We start from the raw sequence: 20,774 nt of genomic DNA, 5'->3' as shown, positions 1-20,774 counted from the left end.
TTGTGAGTTTTGCTTGGAGTCGGATGAAGCGGGAACCCATATTCTTGTTTCTTGCTTATGGGCTTCTCAGATCTGGCATCACGTCTCCTTGCGGTGTAAGACTGCTCCGATTTATGCATTTACCGTGTCGGATCTCCTGTCTGTGCATGAAACTTATAGATTGGGTCGGCGAAGAAAGGAGATTTTATACAGAATGATTCTTGCAACTTGTTGGTGCATTTGGAAGGCGAGAAATGATATGATGTTTTCGACAACCAAGAAGATATCAAGCTGATTTTGGAAGTCATAAAAGCCTTAAGTTTCTTCTGGATTGATAACGGGTCCCATGTTAAAGACTTGGTTTGGAGAGATTGGGTTAAATGCCCTTTGTAATCCGACCGACCCAGGGGTTAGGGAGTCTTCCCCCACGTTGGGAAACACTGAAACTGTGCAGCTGAAGACAGGAAGGCTATGATTGAGACACCGGGGCGTGAGAACTAAAAGACTCCGCGCTATAGGACGAGTTGTCTTCCTTTTGTTATTTGTTTTTTTTTCTAGCTTCTTGCTAGCATGGTTGTTATTTGTTTTTTTTTTTTTCTAGCTTCTTGCTAGCATGGTTTAATGAAAGTCGCCGTTCCAAAAAGATAAGCTAGAATAAAAAATAGATAAATTTTTCTCCATGTTTTCACTACGAATATTGGCGCATCTTTATGGCACTTTTATAAGCAAGGAACAAGTTGTCTTGCTTATGGCCTAGGCACTAGTGACTGAGTTTGAATGAAAAATCAAGAGGGGACTCTCAAAATCTAACTCAGAGGGGGCCGGACTCTTAAAAATCCAATATTTTACACTAAAAAAATCAAACATTTTCGATAAAATTACACTACAAAGCGAAAAATCAGGCGTGTCTTCATACGGCTATAACTAAAGGCGTGTCTTCACGCCTTGTGCATGTATGAGACGCCTTGGCACGCGTTATTCAAATTAGATTGGGCTATGTTATGATAATTACTGTTTGGGACTTGTTATTAAGTGACCCCGGCTGCTTTCGTTAGACTGTTTATTTGATTCAGTTTGTTAGGACTGTTTAATTGATCATAACATTTATTCAACGATTTGTTCAACTAACCCTTCATGATATATTTGATTCAGTTTGTTAGACTGTTTATTTGACATGGACATAATTTGGAAAAAGAAAAGATGCTCACATACCCAATTCAAATAAGAAGAATATTCCTTAGAACAATTCTTTGATGAAATCACATTAAAAAAAATATAATTTTGGCATTTGTACTATTCTAAAAGTTATAAACCATGAAACCAACATTCAAAGTTCTAAATACCGAAATTATCTATCAACAATTAATTTACAAATATTTCATATATGATATATAATCATCAACTTAAATCTATTTACATAATCATATCTCTCTCCACCCCTAAAAATCTATTAATCAAAATTCAATCCAACCAACAAACATATACAATTTGAATTTGTTTCATAAGTAGTGTAGTAAACTGGAATCAAACACTTAAGATAGTGCTGGCACCATATCAGAACCCCCACCAAAGAAATTGGTCACAATGGTCTCAACATCCTCGAGTCCAACTCCGATGCACAGCGAATTCGTCACTGCAGGCGCCACATCTTCGCTGTGCACCTTCACATTCGGCCCGTCTCTGCACTTCCCCATACATTTGCAACCCACAACCGTAGCTTCTCCGCCCACTGCCGCTTGGAAATTCTCCAACAGCATTGCAGCTCCAGATTTCTTGCATTTTCCCCCCATACAAACCTCTATCTTCTTACCACAATCCGCCTCATTTACACTGTTACCAATCTTGCAAACTGCGGTCTCTGCAACTAGGTTTTCGGCTTTTTCCAAAACTTGGACCACGGATGTTGTTTCTTGATGGGTGTTAGTGGTTGATGTTGGGACGGTTTTCAGTTGGCGCATGTTCACGACGTTATCGCAATCAGACTCCGAAGAACTTTCGGACGAAGACGAAGAGGAATCCTTGCAATCCGTCTTCGTCTTTGTCATCATTTTCTTTTTGGCCTTCTCTTCTTTCTTCATCCTCTTGTATTCCATCTTGTCTTCTTTTAGTTTCTGCAATTGTCCAAGTAGTACCTCTGTTGCTTCCTGCACATTCATGTTAATCACAATTAACCAACTGAACTTCAAATTGACAGTCAACCTTGTATAGTTTGTCTCTCTTCCTAGGTGTGTCTAGTGGTTAGCTATCTATCTATAAGGGTTGCTATAGATACACCAATGATTCTATACAAGCACCATAAGATAGGCCAAAAATGTTCATACAGGCCGTATGGGTATGTCCTTGGTCAAATCATTCATTTATGTGACAAAGGCCTCATATACAATCTATATGAGGATTTATACGACCCATATAACATCATACAACCGACCCACTAACCATCCACTACCATATAAGGGGCTGTTTAGAGCTTAATGGTTCAGACTGTTTTTTTGCGAGCAGATGTCTGTCTGAACGGTTCAGACATTTGCCTCTAAATGGATAAGGGGATGTTTGTTTACCTCTGAATGAGGCTCTTAATGGTTCAGAACTCTTACTAGTTCAGCACTTAATGGTTCAGACTGTTTGTTTCGTGAGCATATGTCTGAATGGTTCAGACATTTGCCTCTGAATGGTTAAGTATTATACAGAGTCTGAATGGTCAAGACCTCTGCTCTGAATTGGTCAGACATTTGCCTCTGAATGGTTAAGCGTTATACTAGCTCTTAATGATTCAGATCTCCTACTAGATCTCCTACTAGTTCAGCACTTAACCATTCAGAAGTTGCCAAACAGCCCCTAAGCATTATACCGAGTCAGAATTGTTAAGACCTCTAATTTGATTTGGTCAGACATTTGCCTTTGAACCATTAAGCATTCGACTGACTCTTAATGGTTCAGAACTCTAGTTCAGTCCTTAACCAGTTGCCAAACAGCCCGTGAGATTTTACTAAATCAAGTTATGAAACTAATAAATCATATGGAATTTTAAACAAAACTAATCATACCGAGATCATCTTGCCCTTGACTTGCTGACCCAACCCATTATCATCATCATCCTGATCCAAACAAAACCCCATCTCAGAAAAAGTATTCAAGCTCTTCGACAACCCCTTCAACAACTTCAACTTCTTCTTCATATCCTTCTTCTTCAACACCATCTCATCTTTCACCGCCATTCTGGTCCCCTCATAATACTTTAAATGACCCTTATCAGAATACTCACCCGCAACCACACACACACCCAACCACTTCCGCTGCTTAACACCCACCGAATTAGGTTTTCTCACCGTCGTACACAACCGCGAGTGGCGGGAGCTGGACACGTCAGCAGCGGCGGAAGAGAAACACGGCGACTGACGGAACACAACTCCGGCGACCTCCATTGATATTAAGTTCGATTGATTGAGTTTTGTTGGATTGGATTGGATTTGTGACGCAAAAACAATTTGATTGAATCGATGGATTTCGTTTTATACAAGAAAGGGATATCTTTTGTGAGAGTGTTTTTTTGAATGTGACGGTGACTTGAATCTGGGCCGTTGGATGGGTTAACGCGGTTTGTGTAAGACGTTAGATGTGACGTGGCAAGAAATGTTCGCCTAACACTCGCGCGCTCACGACGGTTATCTGTTAGACATGCTCTTTGGGCTTTATGGCATGCGCGTTTGGGTAATCTATGCCGTTGGTTTTGAGATGTTTTTTTGTTGGTGATGACGTGGAGTTCCATGTAGACTGCTTACGTGTCGGTTTTCAAAATGTTACTGTTTTATTTGTTTTTTTTTTTTTTTGCGTTTTGCACATTAAATGCCGAAATTTTGTTTTTTTTTATTTATTTAAAATTTGAAAAAAAAGGATTATTGATGATAATTACTAATTTAAAATTGAGTTAATTACATGGTTAGTCCCTGTGGTTTATAAGAAGTAACAACATCAGGTACTAATAGTTTAAAATCACATTCTAGGGTATCAACTTTTAATTTTGTAACAACCTAGGGTACTAAGGCTAACTTGTGTTAGTTTTTTTGTTAGGTTCAAGGACAATTAAGTCATTTTACATCTAAGTGGCCTAATTATGTAATTATTTGGTTAACTAGGGACTGTTTTTATAATTTACAAATAAATAAATACATTCTTGTCCTATGATTAAATGTAACTAAGAAATATATTAAACCTGTTGGTTCCATACTTCTTTTTACAGCAAAAGAGTTTGCTCCATGTAATCTGTGATTTGCAGTTTGCTATTCATTAAAAAAAAACCATTAACAACTTCGATATCTATATTAGCAATTAAATTAGTTTGATCAGTTAAATTAGTTTCATCAAAACAAATAATGATATGTTCGTCTTTTTCCCAAAATTACACCTCATACACCTACGAATAACTGTTCTTTGTTGAATAATCAATTGGATAATAAAAAGTCCTGCAGTTAATCAAGAAACATGGTGATGCTGAACATAAGGAGATGCAGCGGCACTATCGATCGCAGTGGCCCGGCAGATTGAACACCTCAGTTCACCCGATCGAATAATTCGTTATAGAGCACTGAATAGTCCGATGAAGACAATCATCGTTTCTAAAATCGGTCTTCCCACCCACACCGTTGCACCATATTCTTTGTTTTGTGAAAGAAAATTGCGTCAGAGAGGACGAAAAAGCCAGGTGAACGGAATCGGAAAAATGGAAGTATATGAAGGATGAAGTTTGGGTGCGATGATGGTGGGCCGTTGTAGAAATGAACTCGCCGGAGATGAATTTAAAAAAACTAACCGCCGGAGAGAGAGCTATCTGTGTTTAAGTTTTTAAAATTAAATTTTATTTGTTTAAAATTATTTTATATAAATGAGTATTTTACATAAATGGCCCTTGAAGTTATAAAGGGCAATTTTGTCATTTCATAGAAATCTAACAAAAAAACTAACATAAGTTAGCCTTAGTACCCTAGGTTGTTACAGAATTGAAAGTTGATACCCTAGAATGTGATTTTAAACTATTAGTACCTGATGTTGCTACTTCTTATAAACCACAGGGACTAACCATGTAATTAACTCTTTAAAATTTGAAAAAAAAGATTATTGATGATAATCACTAATATTAAAAAAAGTAAATTGCCAAAATCATCCCGTTTGCGATTTTCATCCAAAATAACTTTTTTTTCGCTATATTGCCCTTCACTTTTGCATTTTTTTTTGTTATTTTCATTTAAATGTTTAACTGGGTTAGAATGGCAAAACGTTGCAAAAGTAAAAGGCAATATGATACAAAAAGTCATTTTGAATGAAAATTGTAAATAGACCCAAACCTCAAGGACAAATTTAGCAATTTGCTCTATTAAAAATTACATGGTTGTTACTTTAATAATACTAGTAGGGTGCCTGCGCGATGCGACGGGGACGACACTTTGCATTGCGGCACTCGTTTCTGGTAGTTTTCTTATTAGTATAATAATTATGATAACATTATTGTGGTGAATATATGTCATAAGTGTTACACATATGTAAAGTTTTTTTATAAAAATTAATAATCTAAAGACAAAAAATATTGTTTTTTTATAAAAATTAATAATCTAAAGACAAAAGATAAAATATAAGTTGTTATAATTGTAAAGTATTTTATTGTATTGGTTACATTATAAAGTATAATTTTATTCTTTAAAGTTCATAACTTTTATTAAATATCCACATAGTACTCATCCATTATACTTTAAGTTTAAAATTTTCGTCTTTATAAAAATAACAAAATACTATTTGATTTGTAAGTACGTTTTAGAGCTTTAACTTAAATTGTTAAATTTCGGTTTTTACAGATATAAAAATTTATATTTTTATAAAATTTCAAAATCTGTTTTTATAAAAAAAAAAATAGGATGTTAAGAGTTTACATCTTTATTAACTTTATATCATACTAAGTTCAGATTTTTAGTTACTAACTAATCTTATCTATAGAGTCTACTTTTAACTTATAATCCCTAAAAATATGAAACACAATCTACCATGTATCTAGTCAAGTTGGTAAACAATTCTTTTGAAACTAACTAATAACAATATAGTTGAACTTATAATTCCTAAAAATTTGCAACACATTTTAGTATTTATCTAGTAAAGATTGTAACTTTCTAGTGTGTTTTATTTATATTACTTGTTACAAAAAATGTTTATAAAATAATTATTTTGTTATAAAAACAAAATGTTTTGTTTATAAATAAAGTAAAAAAAACTATTTTACACATGTAAAGTTTCGTTTTAAAGTTCATAACTTTTTTTAAATATCCACACGGTACTCATCGAATAAACTTTAAGTTTAAAATTTTTGTTTTTATGAAAATAAAAAAGAGTTGTTGACTCGTAAATACGTTTTACACATTTAACTTTAATTGTTAAATTTCGTTTTTATATATATATAAATTTATATTTTTATAAAATTTTAAAAACAATTTATATAAAAAATAGGATGTCAAGAGTTTATATCTTTATTAACTTTATATTATAGTAAGTTTAGATTTTTAGTTTAGCTTTAAAGTTTATTACTTTATTATTTTTTAATTAAGAAATACAAATTATTAGATTAATATCCAAGAATAACTGCAATATTTTATAATTTCAGTTTGACCTATATCTAACTGCAATATCTATTTATTGCAACTTTAGGATATTAACTTATATAAGTTCAGTTGACTTGTAAATTTAGGATACTAACTTTATGTTGAACTTTATTAATATGGCCAATAACTGCATTATATTAACACAAAAAATAAAGTTCAAATACAAAATAAAATTTATTCATACGTCTAGATCAAATATAACAACGAAAAATGAAAAAAAAAAACATAAAAACACTTGCTCGTTTTTATATTAAACTGCATGAAATATGTTTCGCTTCTGAATTGACACTCGATGTATTTTTAATCGGGTTTTCTGGTTTGTGCTTGAATCGACAGTATTTTCCAATTCCTCTTCTTTGTCATTGTCATCAGAATCGTCTAAATTAATAACCTTACTCCATTTCCATTCAAAGAGTCTCTTGGATCTCTTCCTTTTAAGTCTCAAACTTCCGATCCTTAAAAAGGACAAAAATTGAATACAAAAGTTAAAAAAGATTAAATAAACCTTAAAATTACCTCTTCACTAAGTTCACGTTGAAGATTAGACTTGTATGGACTAAACATTGCACCATAAGAAACAATATCAACACTTTTATCACCATCATCCTGCAATAAAACACACATATAATAACATAACGAACATGTTAATATGAAAGATGTACGCAAAAATAATATTTAAAAGGCAAATTGGATTTAAATAATCCCAACTAATTTAATCACCAATAATAATCCGAACTATTCACTTTTGTTTGTAAAATACTCCCAGTTAAAAAAACACTAACTAGGTTAAAAATTTGCTGATGTGGCTTGCCACGTCACCTGCCACATCAGTTGCCACGTCGTAAAAAATGCCACATCAACTGCCACATCAGCTGCCACGTCATCAAAAATGCCACATAGGCTGCCACATCAGCTGCCACGTCATCAAAAAATGCCACATCAACTGCCACGTCATATGACACATCAACTAAAAGGGCCACATCAGATGCTACATCAGCAAATTTTTAACCTAGTTAGTGTTTTTTTAACTGGGAGTATTTTACAAACAAAAGTGAATAGTTCGGATTATTATTGGTGATTAAATGAGTTGGGATTATTATTGGCCAATAACAGTGAGTTGGGATTATTTAAATCCAATTTGCCTATTTAAAAACCAGCAAAATAAATACCTTAGAAGCTTATTCGACAAATGGGTTGTTTAAATTCGCATGTTCATCATGCAACTGAATCTGAAAAATCTAATAAGTTAACATTCACATAAAAGTAAATAAAAGAAAACAATTATTCACTGCTGCGATATAACAGAACTGACCTTAGAATTTTCAATCCCGCATGCTTGGTTTTTCGCAATAATTGAATTCAGAACTGGATCTATTTTTTTAACTTTGTTTAGTAATAGATATAGGGTGTCCTGCTATTTATTTATAGTAGTAACTATACAAGTGCATTAGGGTTTAATTTTAGATTTGTCACCCCTTTATTAGGAAGTTTGTTGTGGTTAGTTTTAAATTTTATAAGATATATCTAAGTATAAATATTAGGTAGTTTTAATAAAATAAAATGTGACACATAATATATTCATTTTATGTTACGGTACTTTTAATTCTTTTTCTTTTTGTTTGCATAGATGGAGCAAATCTTTGTAGATTAGACACATTAGATCACATGTATTAATTACTTGTAGATTAAAACATTATCGATTTGTACCTTTTAATCCGTGCGTCGATATTGAACAAGACAATTACCGAAACGTCGACAAAAATGTGTAGGTCGTCATGCTATCTTTGGATTTTTTAAACGGTATAGTTTATAAGATACTAGGTTATAACCCCGTGTATTACACGGGTTGAATAAATAAATTTTATATACTAAATAATAAAACAATATATATTTAAAAACCTCCTTTATTACACGGGTTGAATAAATATAATTTTATACATTAAATAATAAAAAGTTATATCTATAAGAACCATATTGTATGGGTTAAATAAATGTAATTTTATATATCAAATAATAAAAAAAGTTATATCTTTAAAACCACGCGTATTACATGGGTTGAATAAATGTAATATTGTTTACCAAATAATAAAAAAAAGTTATATCTTTAAAACCCTCGTGTATTACACGGCTTGATGAATAAAGATAATTTTATATACCAAAAAATAAGAAAATTATATTTAAAATAACTAATGGGTATACTCAGTACACAATAGATATGGTAATTGCGGAGATAATTATTGAAAAGAAAATACAGTGATCTAACAGGTTATTCAAAAAGCAAATAAGCAGCCATTTGAGTGATAAAATATAAATTATATTGAAAAAGCCCCGTAATAAATATAATTTTATATATAAAGTAATATTGAAATTATATATAATTTGTTTAAAATTATGTAATAAAATAGATATAATAATTTTTTAATAATGAAAATAAAAATAAATAATATATTAATACAAAGTTTGATTTTAGTGATAATAATTTGGTTATTTAAAAATATCTTAAATTAACAATTTAAATTTAAGAATAATATTTTATTAGAAAAATAGAAGTATTCTATTCAACATTTAAAGTAGAATAAGATTTAATATTAATTTTTGTTTATTTGGTAATCGAAAATAATAAGAGTAAATGTGTATATTACAAATAAAAAGTATGTGTTTGTCATATGATATAGAAAATCAAATAAATAATATTATAAATGAGAAGTATATATTAAATTTAAATTAAATAATAATTATCTATAGTTAAGTAGAAGAGATTAAATAAAATAATATTTAGTAGAAGAGTTATCTATAATTATTTAAAAGAGATTAAATTAGATAATAATTATTCATAAGATATTAAACTAAATAATATTTCATAGGAGGGTTATCTATAATTAATAAGATGAAATTAAATTTAAATAATAATTATCTATAAGACATGGCCTAATATGATGACAAGTGTCCCAAAGTTGGTTTCTTTTATTATATAGTATAGATATAGATGTTAAGAAACGTAAAAAAATTATAAGTTTGTTGTGGATGGATGAATTGTAACTAATTATCTATAATTTTGTTAAAACCTTAGGGATTTAAGTGTAATAAGTTTAGGGGCTAAAAAATAAATGGCATTTAAAGGACCAAACTACCCTCATTTTAGGGGTCTTTCTATAAATAAAGGGGGGGGGAGTTCTTATTTTTTTGGTATCTTAAAATACCTCTCCCTCATGCATTATAATATAGTATAGATAATATTTGTGAATGTATTTTTTTTAAACCTTCGGTATATATAACTAAGAGAAACAATTTTTAAAAAAGCAAAAGAAACATCTGTCACACCCCATATTCATCCCAAGTTCGAACTTGTCCCTAAGCATAGATGCAAACACGTTGCAAACGAGCTCTAACGGGCATCCGCCCAAAACATCACTTAAACTTTGCATTAGTTAAAGATGCACTAAGAATTTGGATTCTTTTTCGATGAATTTTATTTTGAGGTTATCTCAATATGTAAATCACGAATTAGTATAAATACATCATTTAATCACTTATTCGCACCTTACATCATAGTTTTTGTTAATTCTGATTTCCTTTTTAATTTGTCATGTGACTAAATATCATTCTTATTTTTTTCCTATATGAATATTTTAGATTTTAGATTGCACCACATTTATTTTTTATTCTTATTTCCTTTCTAATTTGTCACGTGACTAAATATCATTTTTCTCTTTTTCTATATCAATATTTTAGATTAGATTTAGATTAGATTCAGTCCACATAAGCCCGTATATATCATATTAGCATTTAATATCATCCGCTATTTATTTTACAACATGACTTCTGTGTACTTGAGGTCAGGTAAGATTTGTGCACCAAAGGTGTTGGGAAAAGTTTGGAGATGATCTACGCGTACTTGTTATGTGTCTATACAAATACAATAGACTATTTCAACAACTCAAACTCATGACCTTTAAGTCAAATGACAACTACCTTATTGTTAATTCAAGGTTTGTTTGTTTTATTTGACTGTGGTATTTTATATTTTTACATGTTATATCATCTAATTTGATGTAATGTCTTGTGAGTAGATTTAAAAAAAAAAAATCATCTAAACAGATTCGAAGAATATTCTATGTTTTGTACCGAATATAATAACATAGAGTTGATTGATGTCTTCAAGGCTTGTAACGCCTATTTTATAACCTTTTCCACTTGCAATAGAGAGGTCCACAAAGGAGACAGGGCGCACACGGCACACATGATTTGATCTTGTTTCGGTCAACGGTCTCATCTAAAATACAAGTATACTAGGTTAGAACGCTATGTAATACACAGGTTGAATAAATGTAATTTTATATATTGAATAATAAAAAAAAATATCTTTAAAAATCTCATTTATTACATGGGTTGAATAAATGTAATTATATATATTAAATAATAAAAAGTTATATCTTTAAGAACTCTGTGTATATTGTACGGGTTGAGTAAATTTAATTTTATATATTAAATAATGAAAAAAGTTACATTTTTAAGAACCTCATGTATTGTATGGGCTGAACACATGTAATTTTATATACCAATCAATAAAAAGTTATATCTTATTATATCTTTATAAACCCTGTGTATTATAAAACCTTCGGACTAAACTGACAAAATAACCCAAAACACAGGGACTAAAATGGCATTCAACTCTTTACATTATATTAATTTATATTTAGTGTACGTCTTTTGTTAATGTCAAGATAAATAATTTTGAAATCTAATAAATATTTTAAAAGATTATATTATCTCCTATACGAATTGTGTAAATTAATTTTATAATTTTCTTTTAATTAATATTAATTATCTATAATTAAGTAGGAGATAAAGATGAGAAAACTAAAAAATAGATGACTCCAATAAATGACATGTGTCCCAAAGTTGGTTTCTTTTATTATATAGTACTAGGTGTACACCCGTGTGAATACACGGGTTTGTTCTAATGACGATCGGAATCAAATACTAAAAACCATATTATAATATATTATTTAAATTCTTTGTGTTTAGTTACATATCTTTATAAAACAGTGTTAAAGACAATATGTGTTAGTGTACATGTTTGATATAGAAATAAACTTAGTGGTTTATAATGGGCAAAGTTTTTTCCTACATCTATATGTAAAATCTGATGTGAGTAAATAATTGCAAGAACATCACATTCGCATTATAGTTATGAATTGAGAATTTCAAATTTTATAAGTCATAAGTGAAGCTACAAAACATTCAGAAACAAAAGTCCTCTGTCTCTGTTTCAATTCCATATTGACCTTGAAACCATATCTGCAAGTGGCGTTGAATTTCTTGATTTCAAACCCCAACCTACATAAAACTGACAATTACTATCCAGTAAGTTTCAACACAATGTGATTGAAAAATCATATAAAACCATCTAAGTTTCAAGATGTATTAAGGAAAACCGTTACCTGAGATGTAAACGGAAAGAATGTGATGGCTCAATGGTTGTTGCTTTGATTAGATGCAATGAGACCTCACAAAAAGAATGTGATGGCTTAAGAATAATTATAAGCTTATTAACAAATGAGACCATATTAATTTAAAATTTAACCTTATGATAACCAAGAAGCAATCTTGGTATATTCTGAAACATAAAGCATCCTTGAACATGGGTCATCATCCACGGTCAAATACTAAAAAACAAATTATATCCCTGCATGAAAAACAAAAACGATAAATTTAGGGAAAATAGAGGATCTAATTCTACAGCTCCAATAAATGCAGGGGTGTTCTCAAATAATGGTTCATAGATGTTTGAAAACCGACAAAGAACAACAAATGTCCACAGTACTGCTTTGTTGGACATTTGTCGGTCTTCAAACATCTAGGAAGCATTATTTAAAAACACAACTGAATTTATCGAAGCTGTAGAATTAGATCCTCCACTATTGCGTTATCACCTTTCAATCACATTTTCCCTAAATTTATCAATTTTGTTTTTCATACCTCGCAAAGCCACCTATCCGGCTGCAAAGAGATTGAGAAATCGTGAAGTATAACCTGTACTTAATTATATGGCACCGGATTCTCACTGATTCAAGAATCTCAATATCACCTAACAACAAAGAACGAATTTACAACCATTTTAATAACAATCCATAATTCAGATTATTAACTTCTGAATGCACTAACCGTTTTTTCCTGAAGAATTGTTGTCCAGTCTGTTTAATGTGGTGTCAATTGTATTGTTATTCCGCTTATTCACTGTATTAACACATTAAAATCTTAAAACATAAAAGCAAACAAAATGTTCCAAAAAAAAACACAAATAGTTAGTTATATGCTACCAACCTTGAAGTGTTGCACCGCAGCTCCACATGTGTACACCAGTTTGTTGCTTATGAAACTAACCGTCATCGTAATCAGCAAATTGTTGTTATCATCAAAACAGGTTTAAGAGAAAAGTAAACTGAATGAAAAACAAACAAACAACATTGAATTCTATAAACATCATCTACATCAAAACAAAAATCATCACCACAAACAAAACCAACCAAAAAAGATGAAACCTTTATGAAAAACAAATTCTTGAAATTACCAATCACGATTAAGAACAAACAGACCTTTCAACATCTTCAGGCGAAAACCTTTATGTACCAAAAAGATGAAACCTTTATGAAAAACAAATTCTTGAAAAAAGATGAAACCTTTATAAAAACAAATTCTTGAAAAATTTACCGACGTCCTCGAATCCTAGCTAATTAGGCATCTCTAACATTTTACAAAATCCATTTTCTTGTATAGATGTGACAACAATTATACACGATCCCTTTTCAAAACCTTAATCACCAACACAACGTCGGCGAAGGTCATTAATGGTGCAGTTGCAAAACATTTATATTGTCAGAATACCAGGCTCAGATTGTGCATAAAGATGACAACACCATGGCTGCAAGAGAGGTTGCATGAACAATTGCCATCCTACAACCTTGCTATACCATAATGCTATCTTCATTCAATTTTTGCTCAGATCTACAAAATCGTCATAGCCTCATGTTGAAAGGACAAAAAAATGCACTTTGCATTCATTTTTATTTATCATCACAGTCAACTCTAAATGATTTGCTAAAGTAATACAAATGATTTGAAAATGTCAGACCTCGCGTATATTCGGGCAGACATTTCCTTCATCATGGTTTTAGACTCAGGTGAGAAGCATCTCATCAACATCATTGACTGAGTATCCCTTAGGTGACATCGATATAATTATCATCAACCAAACATCAATTAAACCCAACGCTACCTAGAACAGCCGCGAACGGCAGACGACAATGATTAGGCCATATTGCATCAACACGCCAGATCTTGCCATCATAGCTTCAGATGACAAAAGCATCTAACGTGATCAAAACTGAACCGATCAATTATCAAAACCAAAAAAATCCTAATTGAATTTTAATGTAACAACACATACAGATTCAGTTAACACATATAGAATTCAGATGATACAGGATTAGGTAATAATCTGTTTTTTTAGGAGGCAAAATTTGAAATGTATAGGGAGTTGTTTTGGCCATTTAATGCACTCAGAAGTAATCATATCAACTCTCTCTTTCTTCTCTATTCAAAATCAAAGGCCACATTACTATTTTTCTTCTCTATTCAAAATCACAGGCCACATTTCTGTCTTTCTTCTCTATTCATGGTGAAGATGCAAAACATTTATATTGTCAGACTGTCAGGCTCAGATTATGCAGAAAGATGACAACACCATGGCTGCAAGAGAGGTTGCATGAACAATTGCCATCCTACGACCTTGCCATACCATAATGCTATCTTCATTCAATTTTTGCTCAAATCTACAAAATCATCATAGCCTCATGTTGAAAGCACAAAAAAATGCACTTTGAATTCATTTTTATTCATCATCACAATCAACACTAAATGATTTGCTAAAGTAATAAAAATGATTTGAAAATGTCAGACCTTGCTTATATTCGGGCAGACGTTTGCTTCATCATAGTTTTAGTCTCAGGTGAGAAGCATCTCATCAACATCATTGACTGAGTATCCCTTAGGTGACATCAATCTAATTATCATCAACCAAACATCGATTACACCCAACGCTACCTAGAACAGCCGCGAACGGCAGCCGGTAACAATCTGGCGTGTTGTTGCAACAAAACTTTTGTTAACAGATCTCGCAATCATAGCCTCAGATGACAAAAGCATCTAAGGTGATAAAGTTTTACACCGATCAATTATCAATATCAACAAAATCCTAAATGAATCTTAATGTAATAACACATACAGGTTCAGTCAACACAGTTGAGATGATACAGGTTCAGGTAACAAAAAGAAACCCTCTGTTGTAGAAGCAGCCAGTGAGAATGTTTTGATGAAATTTTGTGGAGGGGTCGGTGACATTGTCGAGGGTTGTCAGGAAATGCTATCACTATTGGGTCGTAAGACTGCCACCTGCCCGGCTGCCCCAATTTTGTCTTTAATTGTGAATCTCTTATCCATATCAATACGATTCATATTCGCCCCTACCATAATTCTCAAATACGTAAATGGAAGGTAATCCGCTTTTCAACCCACCACCGAAGCTTTTGATTCCACTTCCAACATATCCACTCCAATACAATAAATATTGGACTTGGATAAGTTAATTTTCAGTCCTGCACACATATAAAAAACCTAAAGAATCTTAACCACATTCACAATATTTTCACATGACCAATCACCTAAAATAATGGCATCATCTGCACATAAAAGATGCGTGATCCTAGGGCCGTCGTTTGGAGTTCTAATGCCTTGAATAATATTTTCTTCAGTGGCCTTTCCAACCATGCACGAAGCTTCCATTACCATAAAAAAAAAGAAAGGGAGAGATAGGGTCCCCTTGTCTCATATATATGCCACATTAAAATTCGAACGTAGGAGATCCGTTTACTAAAATAGATGACCTAGCCAACTTTAAAACCCCTATAATCCAGGAACACCAAATAGGCGGGAAACCTATCTGAGTCATAATGTCTACCACAAACAACCAATTAACATTGGCGTAAGCCTTTTGGAAGTCAGTCTATGAAATAAACGTTTTTTCATGTTCTTTTTGCACCATGTGATAACTTCATTAACAATTAGAGGCTCATCCAATATGTATTTCCCTTTCATGAATGCCGATTAGGACTCCAAAACTACCTTATCTACCACTTTTTGAGCCGATTAGCAAGGATATTTGAATTGACCTTTCTAATCACCCCTATTGCTACTAGGTTGATAGGACGGTAGTTGTTTAGCTCCACTTGGTCTTTAACTTTAGGAATGAGGAATATAAACGACGACCCATTTACTCGATTAATGATACCATCCCTTGTAAAAACATTCCACAATATTTCTAAAATCTCTTTCAAACAACCACCAAAAAGTGTTTAATAAATTTCATATTAAACCCATCTAGTCCGGGAATCCTATCATCCCCATAATCGAAAACCGCCTCCTTAATCTCTATGCGAGAGAATGGTTGTATGTGAGCCAAAACCCAAGGGAACCATTTTCCCTGCCTGATGGAATAAGTTTAAGTTCAATCATAAGGCCAAAAGTTTTCCCCCTTGAAGGCTTCCCAAACAATTGCCCAAACTGCTAGAACAGAACTGCTGCATCAAACAATTGAGAAGAAAAGTACAAAGTGCTAGATTGTAAAAGTGTTGGGTCAACAAGTCAATAGTCCAGTCGACAAAGTCAATATTAAAACCCAAAAGACCAAGTCAACAAAGACCAGAAGTACTGATTTCTAAAGGGGTTGGAATCCTTTCGGCAGTTTTGGAAATCCAGTTGTTTTCTTTGTTTAGGCAGTAGTTTCAATGTAACAGTGGTTTAATTAACTATCCAACAGTTTTCCAAATGGCTGCTAGTTACACCATTTAATGAGTTGTTAAGGGGCATTCATGGTGACGCCACCTGTCACAACCCCCGACCCCACCATGGCCGGGCGCCGTGACAGATAACGATAGTGGTACCGGTGTTTATTAAATTCGCAGCGGAAAATTCCATCAGGACCGTAGTTAGGAAAATTTCAGAGTTGTAAAACACCAAAGTTTTAATATTAAACAACCAGGATAAAACCTATATTACAATTAAAGGTTTTTAAAGGGATAAATCCAATTTTGATAAAACACCATTTTTTTCTTTATTCTGGTAACATAGTCACTTTATTTAAGCCTTCAGTGCTTCATAGCATGTTCCTTTACCTTCACAGTAACTTACCTGAAACGCGTTTAAAAGCATTTTATTAGCAAAAAATACTGGTGAGTTCATTCATTTGTATAAAAAGACATAATATTGTAATTTAAAGCATTAAGGGTTTTTACATTTGTTTATATCTTTCAATTACTCAAATCAGTATTTATCACTCGGTGGCAGTTCCTATGACTTTGGTCATATCACTCATTGGCTAACCCGTTGTCCAATAGTGAAGATTATCAAGTAGTGTATACAAAACCCCAGATACTGACAGTAATTTCAGAATACAAAAACTTAATCACTGTAAATACAACTTGGAAAACATTTAGGGTTTTTGAAAGCATTTTGATAAAAAGAGAATGACTCGCTTTCTAGATTTAGGGTTTTGATTATTACAGCCTCCTGGTATTAAGCTTGGGTTCCTAATAAACACACCATGCAACACGTATTAGTGTATTAACCCAACTCAAACTCCAATGATAATCACGAGATCAAAATCCCAACGTAGTTAAGAAAATATAGCGTTATCCAGGCAGCACTTTGACATCCATTGATGGGTTTCAGATCGATCGGATAGGGTGTCGTACCAGTGATCTGGGTTAACACACAGATTACGGAGCAGAGTTTTAGGGCTTTGGGTATTAGGTATAGTAAAAAAAACAATAATAAAGCGAGAGAGAAATGAAATTTTGAACAATTCTGAATGTTAAATTTACGTCCAATTTATAGCTGTGGATTCACCACGTCGCGTCATGCGACCAAATTAGTCCATCACTGCCATGTAGGCATGCCAAGTGGTGGCCACATGTCGTCTGTCGAATAGTGAGGTGTCGTGTGACGCGGCCAAACCTCTTTAAAACTGTCACGTAGCGCGACGAGGTATAATTTTTGGTTTCCTCGTTTCTCGTGCTGGTTCTCGTGGTACACGTTCAGGGTTTCGGTTATGATTCGTTATGTCCTTTTCGAGGGTTGTTACACCACCAGCAATTCTCTCCTTTATATATAGTTCAGTATGTTTTGTAATTTGCAACTCTTAGAGCTGAAAAATAAAAGAACTTAGAGAGAGAGAGTGCACTTGGTGAGCGGGAGATACTGTACTTAACTGTTTATTCTGAAACATCTGAATAAATTGAAATCTTGTTGCAATCATTCCCAAATCAAGTTATGTATATGATGATGTGTTTATTATCAATATTTGATTGAATTACTAATTCCTTTAAACTGTTTTATAAAAGACACTCACTATCACACACTCTGAGATCCAACAATTGGTATTAGATCCGGTTACATTGAATTGACTTAAATGTTGACTCAGAAGACAAACTAGCTCGTATAGGTAACTGACTGAGTGATCAAAAAGGACTTAAGAAGAATTAGACCAATTGGAACATTAAGTTGTTCTGATACTCTGTTTTTGAGTAATTCTCAATAAAATTCAAAGAGATGTCAATCATGGGTTTGATTGAGGATAAAGTGGGTATAAGTTCTTTGATGTATTGCAAAATAGATCCTTTATTCATGTATAATTTGTATAGATTTCCATTATTTTTAGTTCCGTTTTAGATAGAATAGGCATACTATTGATCAAATTGCGTTTTTTCCAGGTCTTGGTACTGAATATTGCTGAAAATGGAGTGAAAACGAGCCAAAATGCTGAATGTCAAGTCCTGGAACAAAGTGGAAAAAGAGTTGGAATTATTTGAAGTTTTTGAGAATTGGAGCTGGGAATTGTATGCAACATTCTGTGGAATTTGTGCAGTGGCGTCGCGCCACGGAAAAACATGATCATGGTCGCGTGGCGCTAGCATTTAACAAATAAAATCTGAATTTTATTATCGTTGCGCTACGCCACGAGTAAGGGTAATACCCGTCGCGTGACGCGACGGGGTTATATTACGGCGGAAATTCGTTACGAGCTGGGGTTTCTTATAAAAACTCAAGAAACTTAATCATTTAACCCTAATTACGAATTGGAGCAATCTTGGGCGATTTTGAGAGCTTGGTTTGAGCACTATCGGAGATCTTAAAGCATACAAATCAGTGGTATGAGTTCGGGACGAAGGATCGAAGACTATACGGGTTTTCTAGTTCTTTGTTTTTTGATTTTCATCACGAAACTTGTTATCATGAATTCTTTGTTGAACTTCTTTGATTTGTTTTCGTTTATGAACATGCTCGGCTAAACATTCAAGCCACCTAGACTTAGTTGAATGGATTGAATAAAGTTTTTACCGTTTTCATTATTTGCATGAATGTTATGGATTGATTGTGTGTAGTAAAGAGTTTGTTTTATTGACTTGATGCGCATGCGTACTTTAATTTGGTTTATTATTGTCATTTGCTTCGTATGATTCTTAGTGACGGTCTTTATCACATAATAGAGTCGTGCCAGGGTTTTAGATTTTGGTGAGTATCTACATCACATAATAAATCTTAACTCTTTAGGGTGGAATTGGCCAATAACCCCTAGAAGTAATTGTTAGTAATTTGCTAGGTTTTAGTGTTTTGCTAGTCCTTATAGCTGGAAGGTGCGGGGCTGTTGATAGGTCTTACCCGGAGAATTGCTTTAGACAGTCCTTGGAAAAGGTCATGAATTTAGTTGCCCCGTCGGTTTATTAGTCTATCAAGTTAAGTTAAATAATCCAAAATACCCTAGATCTATGATTGGAAAAGAGTAGGTCAACATTAGGGTACTTACACAATAATTAGACAACTGGAAAGACGTCTAATAACCGGTAGGATTAACGGCCTAGGTAGCGCCATAAGTTTCACCTCGAGAAGGGTTGAGGGGCTTAGTTGGTGTTTAATAGGTTTAGTACTTTAAGACCCCGGTTCCATAAATCATGCATTTAACTTAATTGGTAATTCTTTAAAATCAATCCAGGATTCTAGTCTAGGTGGTCTCGTTTATCATATAAGAATCGTCTTTGCTTTCTTTCGTATTAGTCTAGTTTTTAATTAATTATTAATTATTTAGTCTAAATAGATTTCCTTATATTTTCCGAACCCCCCCCCTAAAACAATTAAACATTTTAAGTCGTGTCTGTCAGTATCCATTAGAGTCTAGTTTGCGTGATACATAAAGTCTCGTGGTTCGATATCCGGACTTCCTAGGGTTATACTACATTGATCGGTACACTTGCCGATTGTGTGGTTTTAGGTCGAGTCTAGAATTAAAGCTTTGTAGTGTCTAGAATAGAGAGTTATTTAGTTATTTTTTTATAGTCTGTTTAGCACACATCAAGTTTTTGGCGCCGTTGCCCAGGACTCATGGCAATTGCGTTCATTAGCTTTGATAGACCTTATTGACATATACGTGCTACGTGTTTGTTCTGTTTTGAGTCTTTGTCTTTTATTTTTGAGTCTTAGTGACTAGTGTTTGCTTTTCTCACATTCAGGTTTTTGCTTGTAGTGGATGCCACATCTGCACTCGCACGGACCGCCGAAGCCGCCAGTCACCGAGTCATCGTCTCGATTGGGCCATGGCCCACAGTTCAGTACTTCATCCTCTTCTCAGTTTCCCAATTTCGATTCTACTCCGTTACCCACCCCACCTCCTACCCCACCACCTTCACCAAACCATTCACTTAAAACCTCACCTAAAGTTTCCCCACCTGATAGCCCTACTTCTAGCACTTCTAGCATCCTAGAAAACTTAGAAAACATGGCTAACGCTAGGCAAACCGTCCATCAGCAAGCCACTCAGAACTTCACCGGACTTGCTTCACCCATTACCGTTCCACCCATAGTTAGCGAGAACTCATGGGAGATTCCATCTTATGCCATGCAGGCCATTACCAATAGCATCCAGTTCCATGGCCGCGAGGACGAGGACGCCCCGGCCCACATAAACCGTTTCTCCCGTATCCTAGCTACTTTTAGCCTTCACGGTGCCCCTAATGATGCTACTTACTTGCAACTCTTCCCATTTTC

At 33.4% G+C, this 20,774-nt stretch overlaps 1 protein-coding gene across 1 annotated transcript; it reads right to left on the bottom strand.

Annotated features, from left to right (window-relative positions):
* Positions 1 to 1,305: 1,305 nt before the first annotated feature.
* On the bottom strand, positions 1,306 to 3,490 carry LOC110941225 (diacylglycerol O-acyltransferase 3). Its single transcript, XM_022182850.2, has 2 exons — positions 3,024 to 3,490; positions 1,306 to 2,123 (listed from the first exon to the last, which is right to left on the bottom strand). Exons 1-2 carry the CDS (start codon positions 3,399 to 3,401, stop codon positions 1,512 to 1,514), a joined length of 990 nt encoding a protein of 329 aa, XP_022038542.1. The 5' UTR covers positions 3,402 to 3,490; the 3' UTR covers positions 1,306 to 1,511.
* Between the last annotated feature and the right edge of the window lie 17,284 nt (positions 3,491 to 20,774).

Source organism: Helianthus annuus, chromosome 5, assembly GCF_002127325.2.
Source record: "Helianthus annuus cultivar XRQ/B chromosome 5, HanXRQr2.0-SUNRISE, whole genome shotgun sequence".
Taxonomy (NCBI): domain Eukaryota; kingdom Viridiplantae; phylum Streptophyta; class Magnoliopsida; order Asterales; family Asteraceae; genus Helianthus; species Helianthus annuus.
The sequence above is the reverse complement of the archived record's forward strand: the minus strand, read 5'-3'. Positions and strand labels throughout refer to the sequence as shown.

Bases quoted from the DNA above. Each gene is read 5' to 3' on its own strand.
- LOC110941225 (XM_022182850.2), bottom strand. From the start codon at position 3,401: ATGGAGGTCGCCGGAGTTGTGTTCCGTCAGTCGCCGTGTTTCTCTTCC. The intron at 2,124-3,023 runs GTATGATTAGTT...ATGAATGTGCAG, and splicing joins TCAAGGGCAAGATGATCTCG to GAAGCAACAGAGGTACTACT.